The 14829-nt window shown below is 41.5% G+C and overlaps 1 protein-coding gene across 1 annotated transcript; it reads left to right on the forward strand.

The window, feature by feature from the left end:
- Positions 1-238: 238 nt before the first annotated feature.
- Positions 239-14829, forward strand: LOC139723162 (uncharacterized; the record flags this gene model as incomplete). The annotated part of the gene is made up of 7 exons (XM_071634423.1): positions 239-343; positions 2569-2634; positions 3265-3357; positions 6061-6186; positions 6776-6912; positions 7947-13889; positions 14269-14829. Coding segments are annotated over 7 exons (6540 nt in total), but the record flags the coding sequence as incomplete, so codon positions are not given.

Raw genomic sequence — 14829 nt, forward strand, 5'->3', positions numbered from 1 at the left:
TTGAATTATCTTCAATTTGGTATGTAATACATTGATTTTCATCAAAATCTTCTATGAAAAATAAGAACTTGAAAAAGTGTTTACTTTCTTTTTTTTGCTGAGTGTATGTATATATTGCTTTTGTCTGTTAAATAACCATGAGAAGTTTATCACCCATTTTGCATTGGTGTACGAAACTGCAGAATTTTACATGTTTTTATTTTTTGTTTGTTTTCTCTGTTTATGGTCTTCTTTGTAGAGCAACTTTGCAATAGGGAAGCTGTCTAACACTATGCGCAAGGTTTTCATGCTGGACTTTGGCCTGGCAAGACAGTACACAAACTCACAAGGTCAAGTCAGAACGGTGGGTAATCTCCGTTAGTAACAGGTGGCAGAATTTGTAGGATTCTGATAGTAATGGTTAATTGCAGATCTCGTGGAAGGACTTTGTAAGAAGCCATCTGCTCTGAGGCTTCTTGCTGTTTAATGGTACCATATGCCATTTCTGGTCATCACATGACCAATAATTCTAAAGTCAAACAAGTTATCAGTGTGTGAGAAGAACTCTAAAGAGACCCCAGTGTCTACTCATGGTTTAAAAAAAAAAAGTAAAAGGAAACATTACCAAAGAATATCAACAAACTTCATGTTCCTCCAGTGCTCATAGAGATAAAGCACTCAGCATATATGCACATTGGGTTCAGTCAAGAAATGTGTATAAAGGCTTTTCCAAAAATATTTCTTTAAAGAGAAAACATTATATAGTCCCATGTACCTGTTTTCATGTTTGTGCTTCAGAGACTGAGCAGTAGACTATGAAGTATGCAGTCAGATATTTATGGCAAAATATCACAGATTCTGTGAAATGATTTTATGTCAGAAAAAAAAGAAGGAAGGAGGAGGGCCGAAGCGTTCAGAGAAATTGAGAGGAAATTTGAGAAACGTTTTCCTCTTCTCTCGGTGATTCAGAAGGAAATTTGATCCGAGATTTTCAATCCAAAGATAGTGCGTTCATGAACCACTGAGAGTGCTTACTGTAGAGGTCTGCTACTCTCTCACTGTGCATGGATCACTGAGGCATAGTCAGAACACGCCTCAGATCATTAAAAGGTGTCTGTCTTTAGTGAACTCTTGCGTGTTCAGCCTGCATCTCAGAATTGCCCTTAAAGGGGAAATCCAGTTCAAATATAAGTTAGTCTGATAAGAAAGAGTAAAATATTACCAGTTCTACAGTATAAATTTGATCGAAATCGGGTGAAAATTAAGGAAGTTATAACATTTTGAAGTTTCAATATTTTGGGGGAAACAGTTCTTGAACAGTCAATGTGAATATGCAAATGGCAAAGTGAGCATGTCATTCCCTCACAACTTACCATATAGTTTTAATTGTACATAAAATTTTGTAACTTCTTGTTTTTCATTCAAATGCAATTATGCCCGAGGCTCAAATCCTCATATATCTAACTGATTACTATTCTGAAGTTATTTAACCACGAATAATGTCAAGTTTCAGACTTAAATGACAGAAACATTGAATTGTCATCATTTTTTTTTTCTTTTATACGATCAATGCAAAATTGTGAGGGTACGACATGGCTAGCTCACTCATTTGCATATTCATACCCACTGTACAAGAACTGCTTCGCAGAAATAAGCAAAACTTCAAAATTTCATAACTTCCTTATTTTTTATCTGATTTCAGTCAAATTTTTACCATTAAATTTGTAAGATTTTACTCTTTTTTATCAGACTAACTTTTTTTTTTTTTTTTTTTTAGGACTGGATTCCCCCTTTAAGCCAACTCTTGCATTTTCAGCCTGTATCTCAGAATTGCCCTTATGAATCAATCCCACAAAGGTTTCAAGGCCAGATGGCTGGGATATATTCAGTTGATCCTTGGGGCAAGAAAATTTGATATGTTCTAAAGACATAAAATCTTGCATAGACATTCTATTTTATTGAAAATTTTATTGAAAATCTGAAGAAAATTTTTTTTTACTCCAAAACAGACAAAAATTGAATAGTGACTGGCCATTAGTTGAATCTCCTCTGAAATGAAGATCATTTTCCCAGGCAGGCTATTAGTCTGTCTTGATTTGGGTTGGTACTTGTTTTAGGAATTATGGTTGTACATGTAATGATATTGTTCAATACAGAAAACAAATCAGGAAAGATAATGGAGTAAGAAGAGAGAAAAAAACCCTCAAAACGAGTTGATCCCTAAATCTGTTTTCATTGTGACAGAACAATAAGACAAGTAATCTGTCCTCCATTGTAGTGTGGCAAATGTTGTACATATCCCCAACTCTTATCTTGGTATTCAAGCTTCTCCAGAGAATTAGATTTGCAGTCTTATATTAATTTGTATCATATACTATTGTTTGTAAAATTCTCACACGACTGCTCTATAACTGATACTGGTTATAACTTTTGACTCTCATTCTAGCATTATGCAGCTTGCGGCAGTTTTACTAATAGGAAGGTGGCTACTATGCTTTGGGAAGATTTCCAATGTAGCAGTGATGTAGGCACATTAACTGTTTCAGAGAAATGTTCTGATATGCTTTCCTGTGCTCCATTCCTTTACAGCCTCGACCTGTTGCTGGTTTTCGTGGAACTGTTCGCTATGCGTCTGTCAATGCCCATAGAAATAGAGTAAGTGGACGATCTCATCGCATGAAAGTGACCTACCGATCCTAACATAGACATCGCCCATATTGGTGAATGACTCTGACCAGTATTATCATTAGTTTCGTAATCCTACACTGTTGATAACGTCACCAGGCCGATTCAAGGAAGTGATTATGTTTTCATAAGATCTTTTAGAAACTGTCATTGGTGTCAGATATTGTAACTTTACATTTCATCATAAAGATTTTGATGATGCTAAGACTACGTCACTTTCCAGGCTGTTTTGTCTGTGAGCATGTAAATGTTGAATTGATGATTGATATCTCTATAGATGATATAAATCCATTTTTAGGATGCTTCATATTTTAGAGTCATGAACACATAATGACTTCATGCATTGTGGTGTCATTATTTACTTGCAAAACATCTTACTGAGAATTTTCTTCAAGTGTCTGTCATGCTTTGTCATGATAACTGTTGTCACTCTAGCTGACATAAGTCTGAAAACAGTTTTTAATATCACATCATTTGAGTTGAATCAAGGCTTGTTGTGCCAGCAGTTTGAAGCATCATTGTATGCCCTCTACCACCAGGCCTTGATGTGGAGACGACTAGAAGACTCGAACCCTTTCTCTTTATTTTGTCTCGTTTCAGGAAATGGGTCGTCAGGATGATTTGTGGTCCCTGTTCTACATGTTGGTAGAGTTTATCATTGGTCAGTTACCTTGGAGGAAAATCAAGGACAAGGTTTGTGTCTCCTCTTTACGTAGTTTTCAACAAACTGCCCCTTCCCCCCCCCCCCCCCCCCCCACTAATTACCCGTGCCTACTTCAGAAGTATGATACATAGAGCATGAACAAGGCAGGGGGTCTTTCAAAGAGAATTCAAATCAATATTGAAAGTTAGAATCAATTTGAAACATTGCGTGCCACTGGCTTCCCTGTTCAGTTTAGTCAGCCTTTCAGAATTAACTTTAAATTGTTATCAAAATTTACATTAAAAATCCTTTGTCACTTATCTCCAAAATGTTCATTCTTATTAAGATTGATGGAAAAGACTGACATGTGAGAAGGATCTTCATTCTATAGCAGGAAATATTTAAAAGTAACAGATGTTGAGTACAAGAAAATCAAGATAAAACTGTTAGCTGAACAATTTTTATGTCGACTATCTTTAAGATGTGGTGTCACATTTTTCCAATGCTACATATGAAACTTCATTCAGAAGGACTTCTCCATTCTTGGTGTGAGGTTCTTTACCTAGCAATATGTATTCTTTCTTTCCTGATTGTTCATAAGGTAGGTGAGTGAGAATGCATAATTACGTTCTTTTACACACAGTCGTACATTAGTGTCAGTTACATGTAATTTGCAACACTGGCACATTTTGTGAACATATTCAAGATAGTGAGTTTCATGAGTAAATTTATGGTAATCACATGATGAATTAAGTGTCTTTGTTTAGATCCTAGTACTTATGGTAATCAATTGACATCTCATTGTCCCCGCCGAACGAGTTCGAGCAGGGGACTATGAAACGGGCTCCGTACGTGTGTGTGTCCGTGTGTCCGTCCGTCCGTCCGTCCGTCCGTGTGTCCGTGTGTGCGTCCGTGTGTGATCAAAATCTTCAATTCGCTACTTCTCTGTCATTTATGAGCCAATTTTGATTCTGTTTGCTTTATATGATAGCACTACATGGGAGCTTTGAAACTTCTACACAGAATTTCAGTCGTGACCTTTGACCTTGACCTTTGACCTATATTGTACATTTTGCTACAAAATGCTACTCCTTCGCCATTTCTAACCCGATTTCGATTCCGTTTGCTTTATGTGATGGCACTAGGTGAGGGCTTCAAAACTTCTACACAGAATTTTGACCTTTGACTTCTTTGACCTTTGACCTTGATTTTTGACCTGTATTGTACATTTTGCTACAAAATGCTACTCCTTCGCCATTTCTAACCCGATTTCGATTCTGTTTGCTTTATGTGATGGCACTAGGTGAGGGCTTCAAAACTTCTACACAGAATTTTGACCTTTGACTTCTTTGACCTTTGACCTTGATTTTTTGACCTATATTGTACATTTTGCTACAAAATGCTACTCCTTCGCCATTTCTAACCCGATTTCGATTCCGTTTGCTTTATGTGATGGCACTAGGTGAGGGCTTCAAAACTTCTACACAGAATTTTGACCTTTGACTTCTTTGACCTTTGACCTTGATTTTTGACCTATATTGTACATTTTGCTACGAAATGCTACTCCTTCACCATTTTTAACCCGATTTCGATTCCGTTTGCTTTATATGATGGCACTAGTTGAGGGCTTCAAAACTTCTACACAGAATTTTGACCTTTGACTTCTTTAACCTTTGACCTTGATTTTTGACCTACATTGTGCATTTTGCTACAGAATGCTACTCCTTCGCCATTTCTAACCCGATTTCGATTCCGTTTGCTTTATGTGATAGCACTAGGTGAGGGCTTCAAAACTTCTACACAGAATTTTGACCTTTGTCTTCTTTGACCTTTGACCTTGATTTTTGACCTATATTGTACATTGGCTACAAAATGCTACTCCTTCGCCATTTCTAACCCGATTTCGATTCCGTTTGCTTTATGTGATAGCACTAGGTGAGGGCTTCAAAACTTCTACACAGAATTTTGACCTTTGACTTCTTTGACCTTTGACCTTGATTTTTTACCTATATTGCACATTTTGTTACAAAATGCTACTTCCGGCGGGGACATATGTTACGCACCGCGTAATTTCTACTTTTCCTTGTTGAGCTGATAACAGTTCCCTGACTCTCTGCAACCCCAATGTTACATGTATGTGTTCTGTGGGTGAATGAAGAGTTTAAATACAAAAACAGATATATTCATTTTTATCCATTTGAGATATTTGAATTCTAATCTGCCGTAAATCAAAGAAAATAATTAGAATATAAATGATAATTTGTCATTGAAAAGATTTCATTTATTCCCATTTGATGATGGCCTTACATTAAAAAATCTGAGAATTTTGCATTTATCTGTTTTTGTATTCAAACTCTTGGAACCTTCCTTTAAAAGTACTGTTTACTATTGGAATCAATGATTTAAAAATGTTTTAGTTATCACATTTGCTGCATATGTGTAGGTCAGTTGTATCACAAAACATCATACCATAAAAAGATTTTTCAATATCGCCTATCATACAAGGAGATATTGCTATTTTTCTCTATAAACCATAACTGTAGATGGTTTATTCTAGAAACAATTTTCTCATAACTATTGCTCACATTTTGTATATTTAGCGATACTTAACATTGATTACACTGATTAACATTTTTACATTGGTTGTTTCTATCCCTATCTCACATTTTAGAACTATTTTGAAGCACTAAAACTTGGCATTTGTTTCATCTGCAAATGGTAAATGATGTCGTCAAATTCTCTTCTCTGTGCAGGAACAAGTTGGCCTCCTCAAGGAGAAGTACGACCATCGCCTCCTTCTCAAGCACATGCCCATGGAGTTCAGACAGATCCTGGAACATATACAGTCCCTTGAGTATGCCGATAAGCCAGATTATAAGGTAGGATTGTGTCAGGCATTTTGTCTGGGATACGCCTCAGATATAATATTTCTTTGAATCTGATTATTCATGGATAACTGTAAACTTGCATGTGCACTTGTATGTATGAAAATGTGTTGTTTTCTAGAGTCAAATGTGACTATAAATAGATGATAGATAAATTGATTCAATAGACTGATAGGCTTTCAGATATGAAAGACTGTGAATTAATTTATCTAATTTATGTGTAATGTCATGCAAACGTGTCATTTTTTTCAAGATTAATGATTTTAAGATAATTCAATTGATGTGACTTAATTAAAGATTTGCACTTGGCACACACAGAAGAAAATTGTACTTATGACGTTATTCCATAGCAAATTTACCTTTGATATAGCATGACTCCCTTTGACTGTCATTCAACACTAAATTAGGCAACAGTTATGATGGGTGACGTTATTTCACTTGTATGTGTCTTATTGTATGTTTGATATCTTTTATCATTTGTTGCGGCTGAAAACTATTGAATACATGCGTGATTTCATCCCGTTTTATCCATTTTCTCCCAATCTTCCCGTCTCCCTTCTGTCCTTCTGCTTCCATCATCCAGTTCCTCCATTCCCTGCTGGACAGGTGCATTAACCGAAAGAACATCAAGGAGACGGACATGTACGACTGGGAGCGTCCCCATGGCGACGGCACTGTCAACTCGCTTCCCTCCCCCACCAGCCCAGTGCGGAAGAAAGGGTAACGACTTCAAACTATCCCTATTCACTTTCTCTGTTTGGTAGTTTGTCTTGTGTCAGGCTCGAGAAACAAAATCTAAATGTTGTTTATATAGGTAAACTCTTTACCAGTCAAAAGTTAGTCTGAAAAGAAAGAGTAAAATTTTTCAAGCACAACAGTGAAAATTTTATTAAAATTTGAGAAAGAATTAAGGAACTTATGAAATTGTGAAGTTTTGTTTGTTTACATGAAAACAGTACTTGAACAGTCGTTATGAATATGCAAATAGTGAGTTGATGATTTCATCACCTCACAACTTGCCATAAAGTTTGTGCATAAAGTCTTGAAATTTTAAGATTTTTTTTCCCATGCAACCCAGTTATGCCAGTCTCAAATCCTAATATATCTGACTGATCATTATTTTCAAGTCATTCTGCCCGGAATAACATGATAACTGGTCAATTTTTCATAGAGGTGTTTGTGGCTGCAGCTGATATGGGCATTTTATTGTGGTTATGGTCATCTGTCCCCTTTTGTGGCTGTCCGTATTTCAAAGAAATGACCCTCATAGCATTTGCCCACACAAAATACCTCTACTTTATTTTGAAATTACTCCTATTAACAAACACAAGTGATTGTGTGTCACATGATCCAAGGTGTCAAATATTAAATTCAAAATTGAAATTGCTGTAAAGAGTAATTTGCCCAGTAGATTAAAAAAAAAAAAAAGTTTTGAGTATCTCATCAATATATGAACAGCAAGAGATCAGTGAGAATTTTCAAGAAAATAAGATAATGATCTTTTACTGGTCCCATGAATTCAAATAGATTGTCTGATATAGTATGTTTCTTCTTTTTGTTTCTTCCAAGTGGCTTTCTTTCTTTTGTAATTGCCATGGCACTTTCATGTGACATCACATTCACTCGACTCTCTATATTCCTTAAATTGTTTTTCTACTCAAATTTCAATAAACTTTCTCCATGGTACACTGTCCACCTAAGAAATATTTGGTAATTGATTTAGAGTTTTGCTTTGTTTCTTTTTTTTTCCACAGACTTGAAATACCTTCAAGCCCTGAGAAGCTGGAAGGCAAAATCATGCATCCTGATGAAAACATCAAGAAGGCTAACGTTGAGATCAGGCTGGTGGAGAACATCCCAGTGCCACAGGAGAAGGTGGACGAGAGCCAGGAGAAGCAGGATGAGGAGAAGGAGGTGCAGGAAGAGGAGGAAGAGGAAGAGGAGGAGGAGGAGGAAGAGCAGAACGAGGAGGAGAATGAGGAAGAGGTGGTGGAATCGGGAATCACTCAGGAGAAGGAGGTGCAAGACAAAGGGACGACAGAAGTTAAGGGAAGTGAGAAGATGTTTGCGTTGAGGAAGACCAAGCGCTCCCAGGACAGGAAACGAAGGCTCCTCCACAAGAGGCATAAACCTAAGATCCGCACGATGGACAGCCACGCCATCATGGAGGGAGAAGTCAGCACCTATCGCGGCGGTATGGAGTTTGGTGTGAGCGAGAGGGAGCCCTCGATTGAGGAAAACTTGCCAACTATGCAAAAAAGTATCACAGTGGCACCAGAGACACTAAAGAAAGATGAGCAACTAATGCCCAGGCCCACTCCCATCGGTTCCTCTGTGAAAGTAGACACAAAGTCAGATTTTAAGCTGTCGGGGAAGGGCATTGGTGCGCCTCTGAATGGCCGTCAAGGGAGAGAGCTCAGTCCAGTGATACAGGTGGCCAATAAACATGACTTGAAAGCCACCCCCGTTTCGCCCGCAAAGGATTCCTCCAAAAAGGTACCCGAGACCAGTAGGACTGAGAGCACGATGAAAGCAGAGCAGAAGAACGACCTCAGGGCTGTCTTGTCCAAGCCACCCAAAGCACCGCAAACTGCGCATGAGACTGATGCCCCTGTGGCTAGGAAACAAGCTGACAAACCAGAGGAGAAAATTACCTCAAGTCAACCAGAGAGGATAGACATGCAGACACTTGGTGTAAAATCAAGTTCAGGAATTGTTCAGCCAGCGAACAAGGATGCACCGGCAGTAGTGCCAGCACCAACCGATGTAGTATTAGAAGCTGATAAACTCAAACCAACAGAGCCCCTTGGGACTCAAATTGGTACTCAGCAAACAGTGAAACCTAGTGATGACAGGAAATCCTCAAGTGCAATTCATAAACAAGATTTTCTTAGTGTACAGAAGAAAAGCAATTTTGTTAGCCCTGTAGAGGCAGAGAAGACTGAAAATAAACCAGGAACAGTGAAACTGAAACCAGAGTTGAAGGTGACTGACACAAGACAAAGTGTAAGTCCTGTCCAACAGTCTGTCTCTCCAGTTTTGCAAAAGAAATCACTATCAAGCAAGGAAGAAATACCATCACCTCAGAGAAGCATCTCCCCAAAGCTGCAAGAGCCATCTTCAAAAGACAGAGACAAGGTCTCACAGCGTAGCCTAAGCCCATCACCAAAGCCTGAGGAAGCGCTCTCAGTCAAACCTAAATCACGATCACCATCTCCAGTGCAGCAACTTGGCGTAGTGAATAAGCAGGAGCGGTCGTCATCTCCCAATTTATCGGCTGCTGGTTCGTCCAAAGAGAAGTCTCCTCGTAAGAGTGACAGAGCAGTGTCCCCTCAACCAGAAATTGCCAACTCAGCTCCAAAGCAGGGAGCAATCCTTCCAGAGAGAATACCGTCTCCCAAACCACAGGGCAGCTTGTCATTGAAGCAAGAGAGTAACACCCCACCTTCTGCCAATATGAGCAAGCCTGGGGCCACTGCATCAGATAAATCCAAAGCCTCGCTGCAAACTCAAGGGAAGCTCCACGCAAAGATCTCAGTGCTCTCTCAGGCTGTGGAGCAGAAGGCTGCACCCGTTCCGGCAGCAAAGCAGCTGTTGAATTCAGCAGAGCATGGGATGCCAGTGCAGCGCAAGTCTCCAGATACTAGTATCAAGGACACTCAGGAGCAAAAGCCTGCAAAGCCACTGGTCTCAGAACAGTCAGCTACAGTGATTATACAACAGAAGTCCACAGAGAAGCCTAGTCAAAATGAACACAAGCAGGAAGGACCAGCACCAAGTCTTGCAAAGACTTCATCTGTGGAAACGGCGAAAGATAAAGTGTCCCCTGTTCCACACCTGCTGAATGAAGTACCATCCAAAACAGCATTGCAAGAAGAAAAGTCTGTAGGCAAGTTGCCGCAAAGAACTGAAAGCCCTGTGGCAGATATAGGTAAGATAAAGCCTCTGTCTCCGACTAAAAAGATAACTCAAAATGGGGAAGTGAAGGAGATGGAAAGTCGAAAGGTGGTTGAAAACCAAACCAAACTTGTGCCAAATACTGTGCAAAAGAGGACAGACACAAAACAAGATGCACACCCCATAGTGAATCACCTGCCTCTGAAGGATGAGAAGAAGGTGACCTCTGACAAGGCTGAAATCATTGAAAAATCGCCGTCAGTGGTTGTGAAGGAAACGGTTACTAAAGCACCTGTAGAAAAGCTCCGTGCTGGTTCAGAGGAGCGACAGCTGATGGAAGATCTGTTCCTTGGCATGATCTCTGAGACTGACTTTGAGGAGAAGGTGGAGCAGGTTCAAAAGCCTCCCACCAGTGAGGACAGTGATTCAAAGAAGAAGAAACCTTGGAATGACAAGCCAGTGTACGGGAAGAAAAAAACGGCTGACAAAGCGGAGAGTACATCCACTACAGCTGCAGAGGACTCAGAACCCAAAAAGGACCAAGATGTAATGCAGATGTTGGTAGGAGGCATCAACTGGAACGCTGATCAACAGCAGCAGGAGAATGGACAGAATGAAACCACCAGCACCACTCTGAAGGGAAGCGAGAAGGCATCGGTAGGTCCATCAGCCGTGCAAGGTTTGGAGATTAAGAAGCAGGAACAAGTAAGCAAGGGTAGCGCGAAGAAGGGAAACAATGGGAGAGAAATGCTAAAGGCACCGTCATTCTCTACGACTGTGGCGCATGAGGATGACGATGTGTTTTTCCAACAAGATGACCAAGCTGTCCCAGACAAAGCCGGTGAGAGTAAAGCACAGCAACATTTACCAAATCATCGCCCCGAGCCTATTGGAGCAGAGGCTAGGCCGTCATTGCCAGTGGATCGCGACCATAGAATACCTCAGGGAGAGGGATTATTAAAGAACAAACCTGTTTTAAAAGATCTTAAAAAGATTGATGCAGAGGTTACCAGGCAGTCATCGAAAGACAGAGAGGAGATGGAAAACATTCTGTCCGAACTAACAAGTAGCATTCATGATGACGTCAAAAGCCCTGATTTGAGCAAGAAGAGCGAAGACAAACATAGCCCTAAACGCACAAAACCTGGTCCCATGAAAGCACTGAAGAATGACAAGCAACTTCCAGACATGGTGGCTGAGGGCAAAACAAAGGAGAAAAAACCTGTGCAGAGACAGAGTAGTGGAGACAAGAGTAAAAGCACTAGCGAAACCAAGTCAACAGGATCCAGCAAGGGTCGAAAGAGGATGAGCCCCGTTCGAGCCAGGCAGCTTCCAGAAACGCCAAAGAGAGATCCAAACAAGGAACCTCTTGGAAGCCCACGAAAAGATGGATCCATTGCATCTCCGGGCGTGACAAGTCCTGCACAAAGCAGGCGAGCCATCAAGCAGCCAAGAAAGCTACCAGAAGTGCCAAAGATACTCCTTGAAAGTAAACTAGGGCAGTTGAAACAGGATCGCTCTGCAGCTCGACAGGCTAGTGCCAGACAGTCTCAAGGGGACTCCCCAAAGACACAGCGCAGATTCAAACCATCCAGGTCAGACACCTTTGAGGAGTCCAGTCTTCATTCTGAAAGTAGTCATTCTGTGCCTGTCAAGAGCGATCAGGCGAGCGAGAAAGGGGTGGTCCATCCGTCTCCATCTCACTCACCTGCCACTCCACGGAGACGCATCTACGATCCTTCCACGTATGCTGTCATGCAGAGCGTGTTGCATGAAGATGGTGGCAACCCCGAGCTCTCTGAGTGCGCAACACGTTGGCAGGAACCTAGCATGTTTGTAGAGTCTTCCACCCATGCCCCATTGGTTCGTGAATCCTCAATTGACACAGTCAGAACTGAGAGTGACATGCCAGTGGGGGAACGACTGCCTTCAGACTCCAGAGCACCAGACTCCATCAAAAGGATATCGCCCTATTTGTTGAAACCCACCTCCCATCTCGATCAGAAGCCTGCGCTTGGAAGGCGAGGGTCCTTCCCAGTTAGCGGAGAGGAAAAACAGGCATCGCATCCAGATGGTACCAGGAAATCTCCGGGACAATCACCGCAACTCAGGAGATCGCTGTTTGGTCAGCCAAAGGGAAAAGGCAGGTCGGAGAGTGACCCGGCAAGAATGCTTGAAATTGCAAACTCAAAGAGCGACCAGCAAAAACCTGGCATCACAAAGAGCGTGCTTACCAAAACGTCAGACATAATTGTCTCCCTCAAGGCTAAGCTTCCTCTGTTTGGTGTTAAGGAAAAGCGACGCTCGCCATCCCCTGAATCACCAGGCTCCCCTAAAAAGCCTGGAGAAAAGGCAGCACAGAAACCGGCACCAAACACCTTGAATCCTCCTGAACTCATGGTCACAATTCCAAAAACTCCACCCAGATCTCCCCCAAAGTCTCCGGAGCCCCCCAGAACACCTTTATTGTTTTCAGATGATGACATGCCTTCTGCTGACAGGCCTGGCTCACCTCAAAATACCTCTGCCATTGGACCTGATGATGTATTTCTTACAACAGACACACCTGTTAAAAAAGAAAAGAAATCTAAAGAAGGATTTCATGTTGATTTGAATCAAATTGATAAGAAAGTTTCTGCAGAGTTTGTACCTGAAAGAAGTGATGCGCGACATGGTGCAATACCCAAAAGTAAAGCTAATGTACCAGTATCATCTGAGGATACTAGAAAGGCTGTGACATCTGGAGTATCTGCTTCAGGAGCAGATGGGTCTGGAAAAACATCTCGCAGAATTGGTCCTGTGAGAGATCTATCCCCTACAGCCAAGGCAGCTCTTTTCGCCAAACGGCAACGACGGAGAACTGATCCAGGACCAGAACAAATCTTCAAAACAAAGCAGCCACAGGAAACAAGTGCGTCTGAAGGTGATCTCAAGAAAGGAATAGAAGAGCCTGTGCGAGGTCCTCTGCGGAGGGAAAGTTCCTCATCTATGCAAGATGACACTGATGTCAAGGAGAAAGGAATATTCTCCATGACAGAATCCATCAATGCGCCTGCAGCCTCCAGGAGGCATCGCCTGAGATCTAATCTGTCGGGTGAACGTGCCTCCTCGCTGGAAGAAGAGCTGGGTGAAAGCATGACCGACTCCCAGCATCGTGACGAACCTGCTGCCACTGATGGCCTGGCCCTGGCATCAAGACTTGCGTGGGAGGCACTGACACCTCGACAAAGAAAGAGGAGAGAGAGGATGCTGTCGAATCGAAGAAAGGCTGGTGCTGCTGCTGCCTCTGGAGGCGCTGCTCCTGATAGGCCAGCAGGTGAAACATGTGCAGATGGCATCCATTGCCATGGTGATGAACACCAAACAATGTCAGAGAGACTTGCACCTGATAGTGGTGTAGACCTACGCAGGAGCCCAGAGCATCATGTGCATTTTGACCCAACAGGGAGGTTGCCATCACAGGATTCAGACCACCACCTTCATCATCATCATCATCATCATTACCATCACCACTCATCCCAGCAGCCCCAGTGCAATGGAGCAGCCAGCAGGCTGTCGCCGCATGACTTAGCCGCAACGAGCGTGTCCGTCTCGCTGGCTGAGGACGTGACTCCAGTCAGCACGCCTCGAGGACTTCTAGCCTCATCGCCTGAGGTACCCCAAAGGAGGGGTAGAAGAGATGAGGGCGACATCTCCGTGTCACGAGATGACAGCCAGTCTTCTTCCATGTCAGGGAGTTCTGGAGGAATCAAACCCAAACCTCCCGGGAAAAGGCCCGACAAGTCTGTTGTCTCTGGAAGGTAGGAGGAAAAGTTCTGTCATTTCTTTTTACTCTTATTAATTCTGAATTCATTCTTTAAACATATTGTACCTGTACAACCACTTATCACAGTATCCTTTCACTGCTATATCTGTATTTCCATTTCTGTTGTATTTTCTTTTATCGAGCTATAAGCTTCTTTAAACCTTTGAATTAGTAAGTACAGTGCTTTGAAGAAATGTGTAATTCTGACCAAAAAAACGAAACAAAGAAGAATAGCTAAGGAGAGCAAAATTTGTATGAATTTGTATGTTTGAGTTTTTATGATACCTTTTTGTTCTATTGTCATTGATATATTAAGTCATTTTGCACATCTCTTTACCTTCCTTCCTGTCTCTTACTCTTGATTTCTTGGGCAGGAGAAGACGCTACCGTATAGCACCCTCAGAGGTTGCAACAGGCCAGGCAAGTCCTCGGGATGATGGCTGACAGATGTACAAGGAATGTTAGCCATTAAAGCAATTTTTCATTTCTAGATTAGCATAGATTCAGATGTCTGTGTGTACTACCACCCATATGTGCAAGTTGAGAAAGTGACACAGTGGAAGAATTTGCTCACTTCCACAAAGATGATGTGACAGGCATGCCAAGGTGTGTCATAAAAAGGCATGATGTCAAGAATCGCTGTGGATTGACCCTGAACACGTGAGCTCAGAGATACGATAAATGACCCCTGAATGCTTTACAAAAACTTAAAAACAGAAGAAATAATTTGGTGACCTTTTTGTTTTGGTTTGCTAGTTTTCAGAGTCCTTTGATGGCTAATTTCTCAAGGGCATTTTATTCATTTCTGCTACTTCTGTGGCAAGAGCAATACATAAAGATGATGACGTATCAGAGCAGGGTTATATTCTTAAGAGCTTTATAGCAATCAGTATAACTCTTTCTTTTCAGACCTGTTCTCGCTGGTCGTAACTGAC

The sequence above is a fragment of the Diadema antillarum genome, unplaced genomic scaffold (assembly GCF_040938485.1).
Source record: "Diadema antillarum isolate AM-2024a unplaced genomic scaffold, OU_Dant_1.0 scf00000182, whole genome shotgun sequence".
In the NCBI taxonomy this organism is placed as follows: domain Eukaryota; kingdom Metazoa; phylum Echinodermata; class Echinoidea; order Diadematoida; family Diadematidae; genus Diadema; species Diadema antillarum.